The sequence below is a fragment of the Dermochelys coriacea genome, chromosome 2 (assembly GCF_009764565.3).
Source record: "Dermochelys coriacea isolate rDerCor1 chromosome 2, rDerCor1.pri.v4, whole genome shotgun sequence".
NCBI lineage: Eukaryota > Metazoa > Chordata > Testudines > Dermochelyidae > Dermochelys > Dermochelys coriacea.
In genome coordinates this window covers 124930124-124953515 of record NC_050069.1, presented here as the reverse complement: position 1 = coordinate 124953515, position 23392 = coordinate 124930124, and the positions used below count along the sequence as shown (strand labels likewise).

General features: G+C 43.1%; 1 protein-coding gene and 1 long non-coding RNA gene across 5 annotated transcripts in view; one reads left to right on the top strand and one right to left on the bottom strand.

Annotated features, from left to right (window-relative positions):
• Positions 1-22152, top strand: part of CDH20 (cadherin 20) — a 158875-nt gene extending 136723 nt beyond the window's left edge. Inside the window, exons 8-12 of one of the 4 annotated variants that reach the window (XM_038391466.2) lie at positions 1228-1364; positions 5380-5501; positions 8116-8233; positions 16289-16540; positions 19446-22152. In XM_038391466.2, coding sequence (XP_038247394.1) covers positions 1228-1364; positions 5380-5501; positions 8116-8233; positions 16289-16540; positions 19446-19945 — 1129 coding nt within the window. In that variant the 3' untranslated portion in view covers positions 19946-22152. Of the gene's footprint in view, positions 1-1227; positions 1365-5379; positions 5502-8115; positions 10025-12428; positions 15391-16288; positions 16541-19445 lie in introns of those variants that run through there. The other 3 variants (XM_038391468.2, XR_006279067.1, XM_043508432.1) reach the window with 3 other exon arrangements.
• Positions 1196-3270, bottom strand: LOC122458794. Its single transcript, XR_006279068.1, has 2 exons — positions 3118-3270; positions 1196-1379 (listed from the first exon to the last, which is right to left on the bottom strand). It is a non-coding gene; the product is annotated as an uncharacterized LOC122458794 (long non-coding RNA).
• Positions 22153-23392: the final 1240 nt, after the last annotated feature.

The following is a 23392-nucleotide window of genomic DNA, read 5'->3' as shown; positions in this document are numbered from 1 at the left end:
TTGTACTAGTACAACTATCTCAGTAACAGACTCCCACCCAATTAGTTAGGCTGTACAACTTTCAACATAGTCTGTGGTGAACTGTGCATTACACTCCCCACCCTCCAGCTTCAAACTATTAGTGTTCTCTATGAAGAGATGCCAATATTGAACCACTTATCAGTTAGTGAAGGCTCCAGTCCTTACCTACTGAAGACAATGGGAACAGGAGTAGGTTCTAGATGAATGCAGTTATGTTCTATATGGTAGTTAGTGAGGTTCCTTAGTGGCTCAAAACTGGGTGACTGGGCAACAAAATGGGAGATTAAATTCAATGTTGATAAATGCGAACATAATCCCAACTATACATATAGAATGATGGGGTTTAAATTAGCTGTTACCACTCAAGAAAGAGATCTTGTAGTCATTGTGGATAGTTTTCTGAAAACATCCCCTCAATGTGCAGCGGCAGTCGGAAAAGCTAACCGAATGTTGTGAAATATTAGGAAAAGGATAGATAAGACAAAAAATATCATATTGCCTCTATATAAATCCATAGTAAGCCAACATCTTGAATATTGTATGCAGATGTGGTTGCCCCATCTCAAAAAAGATACATTTGAATTGGAAAAGGAGCAGAAAAGCAAAATGATTAGGGGGTCTGGAACGGCTGCTGTTTGAGGAGAGATTAATAAGACTGGGACTTGTCTGCTTGGAAAAGAGACGCCTAAGGGAATATATGAGAGAGGTCTATAAAATCATGACTGGTGTGGAGAAAGTAAATAAGTGTTATTTACTCCTTCTCATAATACAAGAACTAGGAGTCACCTAATGAAATTAATAGGCAGCAGGTTTAAAACAAATAAAAGGCAGTATTTCTTCACACAATGCACAGTCAACCTGTGGAACTCTTTGCCAGAGGATGTTGTGAAGACCAAGACTATAACAGGGCTCCAAAAAGACCTAGATAAATTCATGGAGGATAAATTCATCAATGGCTATTAGCTGGGATGGGGAGGTGTCCCTGCCCTCTGCTTGCCAAAAGCTGGGAATGGGTGACAGGGGCTGGATCACTTGATGATTGCCTTGTCTTTTCATTCCCTTTGAAGCACTTGGTATCGACCACTGTTGGAAAACAGGCTACTGGGCTAGATGGACCATTGGTATGACTCAGTATGGCCGTTCTTATGGATGTAGCACAATGTTTCCACAAGAGTTGCATAATATTTTTAGTATGTACTTTTGCAGATATTCAATTGATAGAAGCAGTGATCCCGGGAGGTTCTTTTACGTTGACATTGCAACAGGAGCTCTGATGACTGCAAGACCTCTTGACCGGGAAGACCTTTCTTGGCACAATATCACTGTGCTGGCTGTGGAGCTGAGTAAGTAGATGGAGACTGTAGATAGATTAGAGATACAACAGGAACAGTGATAGACTGTTTTCAATTAAGCGATTCAGGTGTTTTTTTATTAATTGAATGGAATCTGTTTGAATTGAACTTCTCACATTACAGAGTGAATATTGCATTTTAGAAAAGGAGTACTTGTGGCACCTTAGAGACTAACAAATTTATTAGAGCATAAGCTTTCGTGAGCTACAGCATTTTAGTTTTTCCACTTTTTTTGGTAGAGGGATGAGACTGGGGGGTTTACAATTAAATGCAGAGTGTTGTTTTCTCAAATCATTAGTATTCAAGTGAATTATTGTAAAGCTCTTCTTGAAATATGATTCAGTGAGAGCCCTCTCCCCAGAACAACTAGTTAACAAAAACAGATGCTGCAGTGTGTATCAGAGTAGAAACCAAGGCTTCTAGGGAGGATTGGATGGCTCAGGGAATTGGAAATAGGATGAAAGCTTTTTCACTTCTGGGCCACTGGTTCAAATCCATCCTAGGTCAGTAGAGAGCAAATGTCATTACCATCTGCTTGCTGTTTACAGCCAAGTCATTTCACACAAGGTATTGAAGCTGAGTGAATTGCTTTTAACAACTCCAGAACAGTTGAAATTTACTAGGATTCCCTATTTAGTTACATACCAAAAACTCAGCCCAGATTCACCATTGTGAATGTCTAGGTGCAAAGGAGGCACTGACAGTTTTAAAATGAATCTATGAAAAACTGCTTAGCTTGGGGGTTTGGGGTACAAATGAACATGAAATTCAAAGCAGAGCGCCAGGCATCTGACCTGAAACCTCTATGGTTCACAAGGTTTTGTTAATGATCTCAGTCCATTTTCTTGTGGACATCACAAAATCTGCCACCACTCAGCATTAACTGGTATCTTTGTGAGCAGTCTCTCAGTTGTCCATGAACTGATTGGACTTATCTAGAAAGATCACATCTAGGGCTACATCAGGTTTGAAACAGACTAGCTGGGCAGTTTGAATGAGTGTGCACTCCTGCTATTTAGGCAGTGCCTGCTTTATGGCTGGAGTACTTCATACTCCAGGGTTCTTTAACCTGGCAACTTTTGCAATCAGTAACTTAACCTAGGAGCCAATTCTGCCACTCTTCTGTTGAGCAGAACCCACAGACTGCTAAGTGAATTGGACTACCTGCCCCATAAGGTTCAGTTCACTATGGTGGGGGAATCAGGTCCTTAAAAATTAAAGTTGAGATTTTCAAGATCACCTAAGAGATTTGTACACCAAATTCCCATTTATTTTAGGCAGCTTTGAAAATCTCAAACTAACTGTGCTATCAAAAGACTTAAAAAAGTAAATGTTACTTCTGCCAACTGCAGCAGTGAGCAGCAGGGCTAGATTCACAAAAGGACTTAGGTGCACAAATGCCAGTTTAGGGACCTAAATCCAAGAATCAGGTCTCTCTAGGATTCACAGATCTCCAGCTCAGCTGCCCTCAAATCCTGTAGGTACCTAAACTCACTCTGTGCCTAAAATTTTGCAGTAAAAGTTCACTAGGAGCCTTCTGCCATTAAGCATGTGCCCTGCAGCCCCTCACCAGGCATCCAGCTGCCTAAATCCCAGAATAATGCATGAACCAGGAGAAGACAGACTTGCCTTCCACATTGGGCTCCAATAGACAAGCTTACAAAAACAGCCAGGGCGGTCGACAACTCCTAACTTTTAGCTGGTGGGTACTTATCTGGGATGTGGTTCAAATCCCCCCACACACCTGAAGAATCTGAACTGAGATCTTCCCCTTCTCAGATGCATGTCTTAGCCATGGCGTTATGGGATATTCTGATGTGGTCCCTCAGTCTCCTATTCAAACTGTGGATAAACTTTAAAAAAAATCCATTAGAGCAGGGATACGGGGTGTCTCACATTGCAGGGAGTGTTCTGATCACCAAGATACAGCATCATTCTTATGCTTTCTCCCTCTCTGCCTCTGGACGCATAAATTTTGTTAAATTGTATACTCATCCTCAGTCTGCAAGTGAATGTTTTTGAACAGTTGTACAAAATACATCTGGCTATCTCTCAATTAGGTGAAAGGTTGTGGTGAGCGGGGTGGGGCGGAAATATACCATTCCTGCTTTAATAAAAAGTGTCAAGGTTTTGCTTGTTTTTTTAAATATGCACAGCTCAAAGATACAAGTGTAAAACTTTGCCTTGGATTAGTCCTTGATGAAGAAGAATTGCTTGTTTTATCTGAAAAAGATTGGAGGGACAGATCAAGAGGATCTTGACTTGCCACTGCACCACTAGTCTAATGCAGCCAAAAATCCAATTTTATAAGTCCAGGGAGGCTCACTGAAGTTAAGCGCAAGGGTGATCTACCGCAGTAGTGGAGAGCTAATGTAAGGGCTTTTATAACACACCTCCCCTCCCTATATAGCAGCAGGAAGGAGTCATGACCTGATCTGACCCTACAGTGGCATGTAGCCGATCTATGTCTGCTAGCAGCAAATGTCTCCAATGGCCACTGATGGGACACTAGATGGAGAGGGCTCTGAGTTACTGCAGAAAATTATTTCCCAGGTGTCTGGCTCATGGGTCTTTCCCACATGCATAATATTTGAGGTTGGGAAGGAATTTTCCCCCGGGTCAGATCGACAGAGATCTTGGGCGCTTTTCACCTTCCTCTGCAGCATGGGGAATGGATCGCTGGTGGGGTTAAAGTAGTGTAAATGGTGGACTCTCTGTAACTTGGAGTCTTTAAATCATGATTTGTGGACTTCAGTAACTCAGCCAGAGGTTAGGGGTCTATTACAGGGGTGAGTGCATGAGGTTCTGTGGCCTGCAATGTGCAGGAGATCAGACTAGATGATTAAGGTCAGAAGGGACCATCACAAAGTCTGTGAGTTTCTATTTTTAAAAGATAGTTTAGTATTATTCAGTCTGTAAATGAGACATTCATATACTTTGGTGATGGGTACAGTATAAAACATATATGGATAGATAAACTACATAATCAAATTATTCAATAGTATTAACTCAGTAGTACAGGCATGCTACATGCAATATGAATACCATACATAAAAAGTATAAAAATTCCAGAATGTATACTCTACAATATTTGAAAATATTACATCATGCTATAGAGAGAGACAATATTTTAAATATATACACCAAGTAGCAGGGTTAAAGTTCAGAATTAAATCTCAACTATTATGAACTTTTGAACATTTGAACATTTGATCACTCAGTCTTCATCTTGTTTTTTGAATGGTGTTTCATTTTGGTTATGTGGGATAACTGAGTGTGGGGGACCAAAAAACACCACAAGAAGAAAGAAGCTAATGTATTTATCTTGTAGACACTGGGTTTATAAGTTATTTGATCTGAAGATATTTACGTTGATGAATTCATTTCTCCTTCCATTTGTGAGCAACTAAGCCGATAAATTATGTCCCACTTGGTTTCCACAAAAGATGTCATGAAAATTCCATCTTTTTCTCTTTGAAATTTGACTGCAAACTTTTGTAGAAATGTTTACATTTTTAACTAGTGCTATAGCTGATCAAAAAAAGGATGATTTTTATATAAAATATTTGTCCAAAATGTCAAGCTGTTTTATAGCTGACATTCTAAATTTTGAGAAAAATCAGAATTGCAGAATTTCAAAAAATTTTAATCAGCTCCTTGAGCCCATTGCCTTCTGAAACACGACTAATTGAACCACACCTTCCAACCCTAGCCTATCTTAATTCTTGGCATCGTCTTAAACTTTCCCAGAAATTTACCTTGTTCTGGAGGCCATGTTTGAGAAAGCTGTAAACATTTGAGGAGTCTAGATGGTTAGACTGGAAGCTGGAACTCAATCTTGCCTATAGTATCTGCTATCTTCCCACACCTGTTAAAATTAGAATAAATTTCATTCAGTGCAACAAGGCTAAAAAGGAGAGTTCCCTTGCTTTTTTGATAGGGCAAGCGGCTACTTTCTCTAGTGATTATAAAGTCCCTGTAATTATTTTGTTCTTTCTTCTTTTAGACAATCCCTCACAGGTTGGCAGTGTATCAGTCACAGTAAAAGTCCTGGATGTGAATGATAATGCTCCTCAGTTTTCCATGTTCTATGAAGCTTTTGTGTGTGAAAATGCAAAAGCTGGGCAGGTGAGAAATCCTATATGTCTGTGAGAGATTAATGTTGTCGCTTACATGCAGATACTGCATTGTATGGCCATAGCCAGCAACTAAGAAAGGGGAGGGGATGGGGATGTAGTGGATTTGCACTACAGGACATCAGATGTTTCATCAGAACTCTGTTCAGCAGAGTTCATCCATAGCAGCTTACTCCTCCCCACTGATCAAAAAGTACTTTGTAAACTCTGATTCACTTCATTTCTGACATGAAGCCATCTTTAGAGAGTCTGGCAGCAGACAATCAGACAGCATGTTGCACGGCAGCAATGACAAGAGGAAATGTGAGACCACTGAGGCAAACTCTGCCTCTAATGAAGAGCATTGTGAAGTCTTTAGTGCTCCTACATGACAGGCAGTGGCTTGGGTTGGGTTTTTTGTTTGCTTCTGTTTTTTTGTTGTTGTTGTTTGTTTTTAAATCCTGGCAGGAAGAACTCCACGTACACAGTAAGTTGCATAGAATTGAACCTATCCCTCAAGGAAGGATGACAGACTGAGTCAGCTCCCTAGGGGTTTGATCATGTAATTACAGAAAGTCTAGGTATTTCTAACATAGAATCCTAGGCTCCACTCATTGACACACAGGAAAATCAAGAATCACTCCACTGAAGCAAGCAGTGCTGATTTCACGATGGTGTCTCTCCTCTGTCTCAAATCACACTTCCGTATATGGCCTCATTCATTGGGGTGTCTATATTCCACAGGCAGACACACAAACTCAGCATTTAAGGTCTGATCTTACACTCATTGTGTCAGTGGGAATTTTGTCACTGAGCCCAGCGGTTGCTCAACCTGGCCCTTAGGCATTCAGTATCCACGGTACTACATTTGGGTGCTCAAATCAGAATTGGATGCCTACATTTAAAAACTGGAATGCCCATCTCTTAGTAGGGGAGGAAAAAATAGACATTTCCTATTTTAGACCTGCCCTTAGCTTTCACTAAATCTACTTCAAGCCTATTTACCACTATAAAGTAGCCTGGAGCGAGTGGGCCGACTTCACGATATGACTCTCCTCAAGTCAATGGGTTTATACCAGAGATAACTTTGTACAAACTCTGCACAAAGAAGCCCCAGCATGAGGCAAAGAAAAATCATCACTCTTTGGGTTTCCTAGGGGACAAATTTTCCAAGTAGTGCATGAGAATTTAGACATGTAGCTGCCATTAGGAATAACTGGAGTCGTGTGAATAAATTGCTTTGCACCACTCTGAACCATTCCTGGAATCAGTTTCAAAGTCTGCCCAGCTCTGTCATTTCCCAGTTAATCACTTAGAAAACAAACTTCAATGCTATGAATTCAAGTAGAAGTTTATTCTTTATATTAAAACTAAGCAACAGGTTTGTCTCTGATTCTATTACATGCTCAGGCTGAGCCAGTAGTGTATTCTGTTACTCCCCATTGAAATCCACAGGCTACATATGGAGTAAGGGTGGCAGAATCTGGCTCTGAATCAGATTCTATTTTAGTTTCTTTCCAAACAGCCTATTATATTCACTGCTTAAGGCAATGCTTGTTTGTTTTCTTATTGTTGACTCCATAGGAAAAACCTAATTAATTAAAAAAAAATTAAGGGAGCTTAGATTTCACCATTTAAAGTCAATGGCAAAACTCCCACTGACTTAAGTGGAGTTAGGATTTCACCCAAGATATTTTGAACTATGGGTCAACTACACTATCACCAGCACTAGTTCTTCTGAAATCCAAATGCTTTTTCTAGTGCACATCCTTGGTGACAGAATATATAGAATGGGGAGGGAAGTTCATATTCAGTAACTTACAGTAGGTTTAGGTTTCAGAGTAGCAGCCGTGTTAGTCTGTATTCGCAAAAAAGAAAGGGAGTACTTGTGGCACCTTAGAGACTAACAAATTTATTTGAGGGTTTAGCTTATTGTGTGAAAGTTAGTAGAAACCAATGAATGGAGCAGGGGCAGGAATTTAAATCTGACCATTTTTGGAGAGGCATGTTCTGTGCCCCTGCCAATTATTGGGGGGAGGGCATGGCCCTGCTTGCCTTCCCCCTTGTGCACACCCCGGAAGGGAGTATTCATCAGATGGAAATCAGGCATGGAAAATTTACATATATAATGCTACAGAACTGCCTTTTTTCATCTTTTAAGCAAAGCAACATGTTTCCCTGTGAAACATTCCTTACTATTTAAAATTGTGTTCAAAATACTCATCTAGGATTCAGTGTGAATAAGTGTCTGAAAGTTATCTACTTGGTAGTAGAAAATGAGGTTAGAAGTCTATTGACAATGGGCTTTCTTGTGACATCTGATGCATGTGCTTCTGAGCATTTCAGAGCCTTCAAAAAAGGTTTGATTTAAGTTGGGAACTGAGGAGTGGCTTGTCTGTTATTTTAACGGAACCAATTGGCCCATCCCTAGTTTTACTGGGATTTTTATGATTACAATGAAATAAAATGAAATCTAGAAGGCTTTCAATGTCTCAGGTCATGAGTTGTCCCTCGCAAGATGGTCTTGTTCAAACACTGCATTGGCTTTCACTTTTAGAGTGTAATTCTTTAAGTGGTGTCTCCCTAGCAAGGCTGCTACCACTCTGTTTTGTTCTTGCATCCCACAGCTGATTCAGACAGTGAGTGCAATTGACCAGGATGACCCACAAGGGGGTCAGCACTTCTACTACAGCTTGGCTCCTGAGGCAGCTAACAACCCCAACTTCACACTGAGGGACAATCAAGGTAATCAGAGTGGACACCATCCGTTAGTGACACTTATTTCTATAGTCTGAGTTGGATGTGAGAGGCTTTGACTCAGTGCGCTATGAGCCTGCCATTATCAATAATGCCAAGTGACACCTGCTACTTAAAGGCAGCAATAAAATGACATTTTATACACTTGAAGGTTATACAACATTTGCGTCTATATAAATATTTCCCAGTGATAGGCGCTTTTCTTCAAGGAAAAGTGTCAGCATTGTGCAAATTCAGATCTTGTGGTCATGCTGTAGGCATCTAAGATTTCAAGAGTGGGACTTGGTTCAAAAGGTGAGGTTTAAAGGTAGGATTAGAACTGGAACTAGGATAAATCGAGAGCAAAATAATTTCACTCTTTTGCACCCTACATGTTTTCTTCCAAGCACAGAAAGTGAATGCTCCTATTATTCCAGTGTCTCCTCTCTTTTTCTCAAAGCTCTTTACACTTGTTCACTTACTGCTCGTAAAAAAGCTGTAAGAGTTACAGGGGAGATGCACGACACAGAGGTAAGAAGCCATCTAGGATGCACGGAGCAGAAAGGGAGAAGCCAGAGTAGAACACTCAAAAAAGGAAACAGGGAGTAACAAGGCAAGACAGTGAAAAACCATTGTCCAAGAACAAGGAGATAAGCATGTTAGCTGGATGGTTCAAATGGGATCATTCAAAGTGAAAAACATTTGGAACTGAACCTGATCTTGCAGACTTTGCACACAAAGTGTCCTTTATTCTAGCTTTAAGAGGTTGCCACAACTATATAAACGTTCGCAGTGAAATATTTAGTGCAGAAGCGGCTCACCACGTCTTGCCCAGTGGTACAGAGCTACTTCTCTGCACTGCGTATAGGAGACCTAGCATTGACAATGGAGCCGATACAGGGTTGGAAAATAATGCTTTCAGCCTATGGTAGGAAGAAGTCTCTCTTGTACATCATATTAACTCTAGAAGCTTCTTTCAAAGTGAAAGAAATTTGACTCAGAGTTTGTTCTATTCTTTGTGCTCATGCAAAGCTGTTGCGAACTTCTTTGGCAGTCCTCCAGCTGCTATCCCACACTGCTTTGCAGGCAACCATTAATGACTTGTCTATTTACCTCTATGCCTTCCACTGCTCCGGTGTCAAGCTGACCAGATGCCCCTTTCCCTGTTTAAAAACTGACATAGGGCCAGATTTTGTCCATTTTCTCCTGGATTTGAATACATCAGTATTACTCCAGAAGCCCTAAAACATGCCTAAAGCAGCTGCTTGAAGCTGTGCCAAGACCCTGAATCTCATCACCTCCTGGGGAGAAGCATCAGGAAGCTCTTGTGGCCATGCACCAGAAGAAAGCTCTTTCTGTGGGCACTGCTAAGCACATAACAAGGACAGGCCTCAACTAGCACACCAAACACTGCAGGATAAAGAGCAAACAGCCCAGGAGGACTTACATTCACAGCGGGGATGCTGGGAAAAGGTCCAGTAGTGGCAATGTGACCTGTCCATCTTTTGAAGAGCAGGACAGAATTTTGATCAGTTACCCTACCACCCAAACCAGGAAGGGTATGGACCCTGCTCTGTCCCCACCCCAAGAACAACCTGCAAGACTCACTGGAGGATGAGCATGAGGAAGCCAGTGAAGACCTCTCCCCAGAATGCTAAGATTTCTTCAGGATTCAGAACCATGATGTTGGCCAGGTAGAAAGTGAGCCCAGTTCCTGATGTGCAGCAACCAAGCCCAATTCCTAGCCAGAAATCCAGGCTGGGACTGAGAAGGCAGACCCTCTCATGGGAAGCTTGTCAAGTAAGTATTTATCCTTATAATTAATTATTATTATTATTGTGCAATGCTAGCTTCAGTTTGGGTGCCCCATGGCCAAAGTCACTTTAGTTTGATGCAAGCTAGGAGCCTTTCCAAGTCTCCAGCCTCGTCCCCACCCCCTCCCCAGTCCACATTGCGTTTTTGGCCCCTCCATACAGTTTTCAAAATGGTGGCTGCTCTGGCCAAGCAGCCTGCATCTGTCTCATGCTAAAGCCCTGACCATTTTCAAGCCCACACCATGGAGGACACATGTCCATCCACCTATTTTTCTTTTCTCTCTCCACATCTGTTCTGTCTGGCAAACCCCCCCAACCCCATTTACCCTCTCAAAATGGCAGCCAGCAGCCTGGCACAGCCTCCACCTGCACCTCCCATACCTCCTCAAGCTTATTTAAGTAATGAAAACATTCATTTGTGCAAAATTCAACAGTTTATCAATGCAGTGGTTACAGAAAGTTTGGTTACTATTCAGTTTACATGAAGTAGACATGGACACCGCATGCCTGTACAGGTACAAAAACTACAGCTCCCCCCCCCCGGAGGCATTGATGCTCTGTAACAGTGAATGCTTCAGACAACCATAGCAGAACACTAGTTTTCTCTGCACTTTCACCACCTCTGCAAGGAAGATAAAGCAGAATCTAAGCCAAAGAAATTGCCTGATTTTAGTCTAGGCATTATGGAGGATGGCTATGCAGCCATCCCCCTTCCATTCCTGCAGCATTTTGAGGGAAGAGCCATCTTGGTGAATAACTTCACAGAATATCTCACTGTCTGCCCTTTGTTTTTTTCAATAAGGCCATTCTCTGCTTTTTAGTCACCCACCTCCATGTAACATCACTGAGAATCAGGACAGCCTAAAAGTGATGTAGAGGGGATTGCTATCCAGTTCTCCCACACAGGCCCCCCGCTCACCCCTACCACACTGTATAAGCAAAAATGCAAAATTCCCAACCCTTCCCTAGCCTCTGAGGGGCAACAGCAAACCCAAGCAGCATATATCAAACAGACAAAAATCCCTGTAGAGTTCTCATTCACACACCTCTTACCATCTCTGAAGTTCCCCCAAGACTAGGAAGAATCTCAAGGAAAGAAAGTCACCAAGTGCATTGTGATGGATTGGGTCACAGAAACCCCCTTGAGACTGCCACCTGATGTGCTGAGACTACCCCTGAGCCCATTTTCACTGCCAGCTGGGGACTTCAGTACTCTGTCTTGTTGAGCCAGACACACTAGCCTGTTGCAAACACAGACCCAGGTCTGAACCACGTCCCCGAAAAGCTGCAGAGTTAACTGAAAACAGCTTAAAAAGTGCTCCTGTTTCTAGCACCCAGACACTTAGCTCCCAATGGGATCCAAACACCAAATAAATCCATTTTACTCTGTATAAAGCTTATACAGGGTAAACTCATAGAGAGATATGGACAGCTGTTTGCTCCCCCAGGTATTAGTCCCAAACTCTGGATTCAATAATAAGTAACGGTAATTTTATTAAGTATAAAAAGTAGGATTTAAGTGGTTCCAAGTAATTACAGACAGAACAAAGTAAATTACCAAGCAAAATAAAACAAAAACATGCAAGTCTAAGCCTAATACAGTAGGAAACTAAATGCAGGTAAATTTCACCCTCGGAAATGTTCCAATAAGCTTCTTTCACAGACTATACTCCTTCCTAGTCTGGGTCCAGCAATTACTCACACCCCCGTAGTTACTGTCCTTTGTTTCAGTTTCTTTCAGGCATCTCTTTGGGGTGGAGAGGCTATCTTTTGAGTCAGCTGAAGACAAAACGGAGAGGCTTCCAGGGCCTTTTATATTTTATTTTCTCTCTTGTGAATGGAAACCCCTTTGTTCTTCTGTGCAAAGTCACAGCAACAAGATGGAGTTTGTAGCCACCTGGGCAAGTCACATGTCTATGAACGATCCAGCATTTTGCAGGCCGACACCATTGTTTACATGTTAGTTTGAACATTCCCAGGAAAGCTCAGATGTGGATTGGTGTCTCCTAAAGTCCATTGTCAGTTAGTTGTTCCTTTATTGGGCACTTATTGAGACTTTCTCAAGAAGCTGACCAAATGCTTCACTGAAGTTACTTAGAATCAAATACAATGAGATACAAGTAAATAGCCAATGTTCATAACTTCAAATACAAAAATGATACACACATATAGACTGTATAATCATAACCAGTAAATTACAACCTTTCCAGACACACCCCACTTGGCCTCCTCTGTACAAGACCTGGTGCAACCATAGGACCCTGGTTGCAACAATGATCTATATAGTCACAGTTTATGTCAATAACATCACATGCATATTAAAAAAATGCTATTGTAGCCTCTCTGGAATATGAACAATAACCACTTTTATCTTTTCCTTTCTCCCACAGCCGCAGCATTTGCAGTGGTCAGACCCTCCATGACAAGGCCTTTATCAATGGCTGAGTGGCTGGCTAACCTGATGGGGAAGAGACTTTAAATGCAACATAAAATGTTTGCAGGCCTCATTGCAGAGGCCCAATGACAAATGAAAATAGTGGAGAGATGGAGGCTGTACTTGGGCAAAGAGAAGGGAAAAAAAAGAAACTGAGCTTCTCAGAGACACTATTGGGGTGAACAAAGACAGTGTCACAGTGGCCAGGGACAGCATTGCAATGGCAAAAGATGCTGTTGAAATAGACATGGAGATATGAAGGCAACTCCTGGAGGCTACAGAGAGCCAGAAGGGTCTGCTGCAGCTTCTGTTAACCAAGACCCAGTCATCTTATGCAGCCCCTGACAATATAGGGTACTGGGAACACTAGCAACAGAGTGTACTACTCTACACCCAACAGAGTACTCCCAACCCTACAAAGGCCATTCTTTCACAGACCCAAGCTCAGGACAGCAAGAACCGTTTCACCTGGGATCCCTCATTATTTGAGCCATCTACCACCCGTAATAACTTTGACCCTTGCCACTCAACACCAGAAGAGGAAGAGGCGAGTTCACCTCGAATTTCACATGTTCACCTGTGAATTGAGCCCTCCCTCCCTTGGTTGTGTTCTGCCCTCCACTGCACAATGTCACTTTGAATTTTTGTTTAGTTATTGTTCAAAATAAGGCCTCTTTCTGTTTTCTATATAATACAGTGTTTAATAATAAAACTCATTACAATAATTTATAAAAAGAGTTGTCAGAGCATTTTATATAGAAAATCCATAGACTGTAAATAGTTCAGAGTGTTTTACAGAAGAACCAAGCACAGCCAAAATAAAATGGAGGATTGCCACGACATTGCCCTTCACTTCACTAATACTGCCCTGCTCACAATCCGCGCCCCCCACACACACACACACCCTCAACTGGGTAACAGCTGGACATTTTCAGGCTGAGACTCAAAGTAAGATCAAGAGGCATCTATGACAGCATTGGGCAAACTGGCTGTTTCTATTTTGTATTGGATGCCTTCCTGGCTTCTCAAGACACAGGCTTAATCCCAGGTGGAAGGCTTTTTCCCTTACTCTGACAAATGTTGTTCAAAATGTAACGGAGCAATAATTTTAAGGCACTTATTTTTTTCCCTCCAGCTTCCAACATATTCCACAAACAGCGCTACCTTCCTTTCAAACTGCAAAATGCACACCCACTGTCATTCTGCAACTATTAAGACTGTAGTTAAACAATTCCTTCCTTCTGTCCAAACCAACTGTGAATGGCTGTCACCCAGGGAAGCAGAGAACAAGCCAGGTCTCCTAGGATAACCAGAGCAATCTGCACACCATTAATGTCCATAATCATCCTCTAGGCAAATTGTTCTTGATCCATTAAGATAAACAGAGCTGAGTTCCCAAAATCCTATCATTGTGGACTCTTCCAGACCACCCTGCATTTAAGTCTGTAAACCAGCCACAGTGGTCAACAGCCTTTGTAACACCATGGAGAAATACCCCTTTCTGTGTATAAATTCTGAGCTGCGGGCATGGAGGGGAAGGGATGGGAGGAGCCAAATAATAGGTACATTGTATTGGAGCAACTGATGGCAGCAGTTTGGGAATCCCATGAGTGCAAAGCCATCAGTAAGTAATATGCTAAACATTACCAAGCTTTATAATCTGGTTCAACAGTACCTCTTCCATGGCACCACACATAAACATTGGCCCTCACAGCTGATCTCCCCAGGCCAAATTGGTTGGCTGTGTTCCAGTAGCATTCTGGAGTGACCAGCTTCCAGATGGCAATGGCAACCTACTTCTCTGCCGGTATGGGGCACCGTGTGTTTGTATGCTGCTACTCCAGGGCCAATTCTGTACAGATCTCAAAAAAGGTTGCCTACACTACCTGAAATTCTCTCTCCAGGGCGGATTGCCCCAGCTCTGCAGAATGATCCTTTCCCACCAATCCACGCTGGCTTCCCGAGCCCAGAAACGGCACTGCAGGCTGTGAAGCTACTTCAGCAACTGCTCCTCTCATGTCAGTTGCTCGCTGTCCTCCTCTTCTTCCTCAGCCTCTGAAGCTGATGTGGCAAGTGAAGTCCAAACCCAAAGTCATCCAGCTTTGAGTGCTGAAATAGAGTCGAAGCAGCCTCTGTGTGCTCACAGTTGCCAGTGTTGCTGAGTCCATGCTGGCTGACAGCAATTCAAAAAAAATGCTAGTCTGCCCAGAAAAGGAAGCATGGGGAAGAGAGAATGGAAAAATGGGATTTCTTTTTTTTTTTTTAAATTGAAATGCCCTGGCTTCTGGTATACATCCCACAATTCACAGAGAGAAAAATCCCAGAATGCACACTGCTCAGCAGCAAAGCAAAGGACCATGGGATACCCTCAGAGAATGCAACATGCTTGTTGTTCACCAAGCCGCCACTGTGTGCGCACAATGATGTGAATCGAAACAGGCACCACCAGCCTGTGTGTGCGCGCCATTAGTGCAGCTCATGTCCTGCAAATTAAATAATGCAAGTCAAATTAATCCTCTACGCCCACTCCCACTCTGTGTGGGCAAACCTAGAGATGGCACAGAATTCTCTTCTCCGATTTAGCACTGACAAGATCAGCACTGACTTCCCCAGAAAATCCCTGCTTATTTCCTTGAGGATCGAACTGTGAACAGCTGTCTGAACCCCAACCCTTCTGGCCAGCTGCACCCATGGTAATTCGGAAGTCCTGACTCTGAAGTTTGTAGTGTGGACAGGGGCCTTTGTGTTTCGTGAAGAGCTGGTTGAGAACTGGAAATTCTGTTCTGTGGGAAAGTGGAACATTTTGGCAAGGGGTGGAGAACGAATTGTTCTAAATTAGAAGACTAAAATTTCTATTTCCTGTGAAATAATTCCAAAAAGTTTGAATTGAGACCAAAATGTTTCATTTCAATATAGTGTTGAAATTTTGTTTCAACTTTGTTTTCATTCATTTAGTTTTGATGTTTATATTATACGACATTAATATACAAATACCATATTATATAGATTAATATAATCTAAATTAAATGAATCAAAATGAAATGTTTGAATTTTGTGAAAACAAAACACTTCAATCTTTTCCCATCTAAAGTTTTGTCAAAATGGACATGTTCCTGCAAAACGTTTTAATTTTGATTAAATTGCCCTTATTTGAGGGGGGGGAGTGCTGAAAAAGCATGCCATCCTCTCCTCCCCTCGCAACCCAACCCACCAAAGAGACACTGAATGAGACTTATTTTGGCTTCTTTTATCCGCCTGGTGCCCCCAGCTTGTATAGCCCAGAATGATTGAGCCAGCTGATTTTAGAGGTCTTTCAGATGTAGAAAAAACAAGCCACACATCAAAAATAAGAGACCCTCACATATCCACAAGGGTTATACAAAGAGGTTTCCACAGCATTTACACTGGAAGCACAAAGAAACAACAAGGCCTAGAAAAGCTGCTGAGCAGGAACAAACAGGGACAAGAAGTTACCCTCAACTGTTCATTTCTATCTTGTTTTCTGAAAGATATTTTAGCAAGATCTGAAGGCTGAGAGTTTGCTCTAGGCACTTAGTGTCACAAAGGGTAAGAGTCTCATAAGGTGTACGTCTCACAGTTCTATATGTTTTAGCCTGAAAACATGTAGGAGTGAGGATGGGAGACTGAGGCAAAATGCTGATTAGTGACAAACTGGTGAAAAGCAAAGAAAACAGGGAAAGGATATCCCAGTTGTGTGTCTAATGCTGGGGGGGGGCAGGGGGGTTAACCTCCATTTCCAGCTGAAAATGTTTGCATCATAAATTCTTATATATCTTTATTAATTGCCTACCCTAGACAACACTGCCTGGATTTTAACCAGGAGATCTGGCTTCCGACAGCATGAGCAGAACACCTTTTATCTCCCCATCCTGATCGCCGATAACGGGCACCCCATGCTGAGCAGTACTGGCACTCTGACCGTGCACGTGTGCAGCTGTGATGACGATGGTGTGGTGATGTCTTGCAATGCCGAGGCCTATATACTCCCTGTCAGCCTGAGCAGAGGAGCACTCATTGCAATCCTAGCCTGCATCTTTGTCTTGTTAGGTAAAACTTGTGTTCCCTTTCCTAATGAGGGGATTAACTCACCTATTCTGGTCATGATACTTGGCAGACTGTTAGCCTCACAAAGGTTGATTTTATGTTGTATATAAAATAGAAGTGTGTGTATAATATATATAAAGATTTTTCTTTATTGACCTCAGTATTTCCCCCAAGATTTTACGAGACAAAGAAGGGCAACAGGGCAAGGGAGGTCAAATGATCAAAGTTTCTCTCTCTCTCTCTCTCTCTCTCTCTCTCTCACACACACACACACACACACACACACACACACACACACAAATCAGAAAAAAATTGAAAACTTGTACATTTCATTATTTTGGCTCTGAATCTTCCAGATGTTTAGCACCTCTGCTCCCATTCTTTGTTTTAATCAGATCTATCTACTTACTTAGATGCAGTGGTGAGCAGGAGCCGGTTCGCACCAGTTCACTAGAACCGGTTGTTAAATTTAGAAGCCCTTTTAGATCCGGTTGTTCTGCGAGGGGCAACCGGTTCTAAAAGGGCTTCTAAATTTAACTGGCCAAAAGTGGCACCTTACTTGCCGATTCCACAGGTGCCCCCAAGAACTGGGCAGGAGGGTCTCATGGGCCACCATAGTAGGTGCCCATCGCACCCCTAAGAGCCAGAGGCACCTGCCGGGGGGGCGAGGTGGGGAGTCCCAGTGGTGCTTACCTGGGGCAGCTCCCAGGAAGCATCCGGCAGGTCCCTCTGGCTCCTAGGGGCAGGGGAGCGTAGCTGGGGGGGGAGCAGGGGGAGCGGCCGCTCCCCCCACTGATCACATCAAAAGTAGCGCCTTAGGTGCCGACTCCCTGGGTGCTCCAGGGCTGCGCCACCCCGCCCCAGCCCCACCCCGCGCCCAGCCCCAGCTCACCTCCGCTCTGCCTCTGTCTCCACCTCCTCCCCTGAACGCGCCGCCCCACTCTGCTTCTCCACCCCCTCCCCCGGCTTCCCGTGAATCAGCTGTTCGGGCGGGAAGCTGGGGCAGGCTGAGAAGCAAGCAGCGGCTTCCCACTCAGGCCCAGGGAGGTGGAGGTGAGCTGGGATGGGGGGGGGTGCCAGAAGGGCTGCCCGTGCTGCAGCAGATAATCTGGGGGGGAGGGGGGAGCTCGCAGGGGAACCACTCCCTGCCCCAGCTCACCTCTGCCACCCTCAGCATGAGTGGGAAGCTGCCGCCTGCTTTTCAGCCCTCCCTGGCTTCCCGCCAAACAGCTGATTTGTGGGAAGCCAGCGGGGGTGGGAGGAGAAGCAGAGCAGGGACGGTGGGTTTAGGGAAGGAGGCGGAGCGGAGGCGAGCTGGGGCCAGGCGCGGGGTGGGAAGCTGCCGGTGGGTGCTCTGCACCCACCAATTTTTCCCCGTGGTCGCTCCAGCCCCGGAGCACCCAGGGAGTCGGCACCTAAGGCGCAACTTTTGATGTGATCAGTGGGGGGAGTGGCCGCTCCCCCTGCTCCCCCCCAGCTACGCTCCCCCGCCCCTAGGAGCCAGAGGGACCTGCCGGATGCTTCCTGGGAGCTGCCCCAGGTAAGCACCACCGGGACTCCCCACCTCCCCGCCCTGGCAGGTGCCTCTGGCTCTTAGGGGTGGGATGGGCACCTACTACGGTGGCCCATGAGACCCTCCTGCCCAGTTCTGGGGGCAGTCAGGGGACAGGTGAGGGGATGGATGGGGGGGGGCATCAAGGAATGTGGGGGGGTTCAATGGAGCAGGAGTCCCGTGGGGTGGGGGTGGGCAACGACCCCCTCATGGGGTGAGGAGGAAACCCGTTAAGATTTTGGCAGCTCATCACTGCTTAGGTGGTCCCATCATCATAGTACCTGAGGTTAGTATCTCATCTCCAGGGGGAGCTACAGTGCTTAATAGCTCTCTTGTGCTCTCATTTATCCTCAGATCTGGTCTGTTTCCCTACCCATTTCCCCTATACTCTGCCCCAGATATTGGGATCACCAGGAATCTGGGTCAAATTGCTCCTGCCCTTGATCTCCACACATTCCCTAGAGTTTCAGAAGTTCATTCAGAGGAGCAATGGGAGAGAGACACAGGCTATCATTTTCAAAAGCACCCAAGAATCCTATTTTCAAGAGTGACTTAGGCAAACAGGAGCCTAAGGCCATGTCTACACTAGAGAGCTTACAGCTGTGCCACTGCAAGATCTCTTGTGCAGCCACTCTATGCCGATGGGAGCAAGCTCTCCTGTTAACATAATTAAACCATCCCCAATGAGCAGCAGTGGCTATGTCGGTGGGAGAAGCTCCCACGTTGACACAGAGCTGACCACACCGGTGCTTGTCAGTGTAATATATGTTGCTCAATGAGGTGTTTTTTTTCCCCCTCACCCCTTAGCAACATAAGTTATACCAACTAAAGTGATAGCATAGACATAGCCCAAGTGTCATTAAAAAAAAATCAATGGGATTTATGAGAGAAAGGGAGCAGATTAGATGGGCTCAAACCACAACATTTGGGTATGGGTCCAATTTTACAGCAAACCCTCTCCTCACTCCAATGTTCTGGATTGTTTAAATCCTGAGATTTGGTTTGGCCTATTATAGGAAAAAGGAGCCACAGTCAGACCAAAAATTTAAAATTAGTTTTCTTAGCTCCATCTCAGATGTATTTAACTTCTATGCACTACTGATTTGGGCTCATATCTAGAGTCAATCGAGGTATTTCAATTACTATCATTACAAAATTGTCGTACTGATTCCAACAAAATTGGTAAACACCAAGTACAATGGCTGGACTGGGCATTGGTATTTGCATTCTCACTACATCTTTCAGCCATGCCTTCTGTTAGAAATGCACATTTGTTCCTTTTCTCAGTGATTAAGGAGAGCAGAAGCCAGAGAGCTAATTTTTCTAATGCCCGTATGTTTTGGTTGCCCCTTGTAGTGCTCGTGCTGCTCATTTTATCCATGAGGTGGCATAGGAAGCAGCCTTACATCATCGATGAAGAAGAGAATGTCCATGAGAATATCGTCAGGTACGATGATGAAGGAGGCGGGGAGGAAGACACAGAGGCCTTTGACATTGCTGCCATGTGGAATCCTCGGGAGGCCCAGGTAGTGGTGAAAAGCAGGCAGGAGATGCTGCCTGAAATAGAGAGCCTCTCCCGCTATGTGCCTCAGACATGCATAACGGACAACAATGTTCACAACTATGTGCTGGCCAAGCTGTACGAAGCTGACATGGACCTCTGGGCTCCTCCTTTTGACTCCCTCCAAACATACATGTTTGAAGGGAACGGCTCAGTGGCAGAGTCACTCAGTTCATTACAGTCTGTCACTACGGATTCAGACCAGAGCTATGACTACCTGACAGACTGGGGACCTCGCTTTAAAAAGCTGGCCGAGATGTATGGCGTCACAGAGGGCAATGGGGCTCTGTGGTAATGAGTGAGGAGCAGAGTGTTTTCTGCACAACACAAAAATCCTAATCTAGATCCATTCTCATCAGAAGCTTGTGTGGACATAGGATGAGACCTCCTAAAATCGCAGTATGGTGCTTGAATGAGAATGGGAGAGAGGGGTGCGAACAAAGCTCTCTCTGTGTGTCAGCTTTACTCAGTTAAATTAAGTTACATTTTTAAATAATGAAGAACAAAAAGAGGAAAGTATTTCCTGATTTTTAGAGCTACATTTGAAAGCTTCATTCCTGGAATATAATGATATTACTCGGTCTCAGTTTTTTTACATGGCAGCTTATGGAGTTCTTTGCATCTGGATATGAAGATCCTTAGGGTCCAATAGTAATCTTCCACTCACAGGGAAATTGTCAGTCAAAGAGAATCCCCAATTTTGTTATTTCCCCTCATTGCTTGCCAACAAAACAGAAAACTGGAATCTTCTGGAGTATTCATTATAAAATCAGCCTTCTTCCTTTGTTGCTAAGAGTCCTTTTAACCCTTGAAAAACAAGCCTGACTTTTTCCATGTTACTCAGAGGAGAGGGCTTGGAAAGATCTTCGGATTTGTGCTCTAGTTTAATTGCTGATCATGAATCACTGAGGTTAAATACTAATCTGCCCTTTGTCAAGTTAGCGTAAATTTATTTTCCCTTTCAGCTCTTTAAAATTTTGGCATGCGGAACTGCTCAGAACAAAACCAGAAAATCTGCCTCTTTTGCACTGTAGATGTCTCTTCCATGTGCCAAATGTGATGGTTAGATGCTAACAATGAAAGCCAAATAAAAAAAAATTGATAAATACATGGGTTAGAGGGGCTTTCCTAATCTGTCTGAGGTCAATCCAAGGGATGTTTACATACTGTAGATAACCTACTTGAACAAATGCAGTATTATAGAAGAATAAATGGATGTAAGAAAATTACATGTATAAATTTTGTATATTTGTTAATAATTTTGGTAATAAATATGATGTACTGCATACAGTACAGTATCTTAGCACCTCTTTTATTAAAAGTTATACTGAAGGGAAAGTCTGATGACAATTTATTGGATGCTTTACGTACACCAGTTAGTGCTTTTGAACAGCAGGCAAAAAGTGGTTAGTCAGAGCTGTACAATGGAACTGAACTTTCAAGCTGCAGGGTCAAGCCCATAAAATGTTCACTTCTAAATAGTGGAACCCTTGTCAAAGAGCTCATTTAGGAGAGAGTCATTCCTCACTTTATGAAGCATTTAAGGCCATGTTTTAAACGCAGCTTCTCTTGTTGCATACACAACACTTATGCACTCATTGGTTCACTCATGGATGAAATCTACTCATGGAACCCATTTGTGCTCGATTTCCTGTGCAAATAGAATTTGGTGCATGGGGATTCTCTTATTTGTATGCCCTAAAAGTAGTACACAAAAATCACATGCAGAAGTGAAAGAACAACTCAGTGCATCTTTTACTGGAATCTTGTGATGAAATACAGATCTCAAATTGCATTACAGATTCTTTACATATAAAGAGGCTGTGCACACAAGGGTGTGCTGAAACATGTGCCAGACCTAAAAGTAACATGATTGTGTTATGTCGCATCTTTTTCCCCCTCCCCCGCACTGCCCATCTTCATTTTACTCAAACACACACCCACACCCCTGTGTCTTTATTTAGTCTAATTTTAGATTATAAACTCTCCAGCAAAGAACTAGTCATCTCAGATGCCTACACTTCTATGTAAACAGCAAATAAAAGTGCTTTAAGGTTTCTCAGATGTTTGCTCATCAGTTGTGACAAAATTATGAGTTTTAATAGATACAATATGCTAATAGTTCAGTTCTACATCTGGATTGCACCCTTCACTGTCAAAGGGGGTGGGGGAAAGACCACCTAGGAGCAAAGAAATATATTCTGTAAAAGTGGCTACAGTGTAAACCAAGTCCATACACCAGTTTTCCTATCACAGCAGTTTTATAGCACTGTAAGTCTCTTATAAATCAGTGAAGTAATAATACCATAAAATCATTTTAACAGCATGGAGAATCAGGCTTATAATGTTCTAATTATAGAAGCAAGAACTCAGGATTTAACCCATTTTATAATTTATGTATTGGCTCTAGAATTCAAACCCTGTTAGACCTTTAAGTGTATTTTTTGTTTGTTTACACAGAGAATAAAAATAAAAATATTTTTCCCTAAAAATTAGTTCTATGAAGCCCTGCTCATAGTTCCCCCTATTCTTGAACATCACAGTCATGAAAATTAAACTCTGCTGTACTTGGTGGAGTGTGAATGGTTCTGCAGTCCCAGTTCTACATTTTGTCCTCACTCAGCCTCCTTGATATTTACAGAAGACTCTTTATATGGTACATTTATGGACCGGTGTGAGGGGGCTCCAGTAGGCCTGAGACCAATTTCTCACTGGGAGTGCAGGCAACTGCCAGAAGAGGCCCATGTGCAGTGGAAAAGGAATTCATCCAAAGAAAGAGGAGACACTATTGGAGAGGGGAGCACACATAGGGTAGTAAAAGCTAGCGCTTACTCCTACTCGGGATCAGGGGCAAACTCTCATTATGACTGATTATGGCATCACAATCTGCCCACAGTGGTTGGGAGGGGTGAGTTAGTTAATCTGGAGGAGAAGACAATTGACTGGGGGAGCACAAAGTGATTTTTGGAGAAGGCAGACCAGGAAAGAGTGAGCAAAAGAGAAGATTTGGGGTGAAAGGGCTGGCAGAGAGGGGAGAAATGGAAGCAACAAGAGCAGAGTAAATAAAGAAAAAGAACGGTCAGAGAAGTAAAAAAAAAAAGACCAAATGATACGCAACAATAAAACTGCTACTTGTCAAGGCAAACCTACACCAATATGGCACTAAGTATCAGGTGTGGGGTGTCATGTTTTTGCACGTGTTCATGGAATATCTTGGGAATATTAGTTACCAGCAAAAGGAAAGCGAACAAAGAACTAATTCCTCCCCGCAAATGCTTCACTTTTTCATCCATATGTTGTTGGTCTGTCTTTCTATTTATTAGTTATTGGGGGTGAACAACGATTATTAGATTTTTCCATGTATTTACACTGGTAACACCTTAAATTAAATAGCCATTGACAAACAACAAATGCCCCATTCTGATCTCGGATCAGTATATATCTGAAGTAACTCCCCTGACATCAATGCCATTTGATTAGTATAAAACCAGTATAAGTGAATTAAGGCTCACATCCTTTGATAGAACAAATGGAGCCCTGAGTCATTGCTGCTAAAATGATCAAAAAAAAAAAAAAGTCCATTCCTATACATTGTTCTCTCCTTGCTGCTAGAACACTCACATGTCAGTTCCTACATTATACTTCAGTGTCTGATCCAAAGAACACTGAAGTCAATGGAAAAGGTTTTAATTGGCTTTGGATTAGGTCCTTAAATGGCTTTCCATAGGCTGGAAACTAGAGG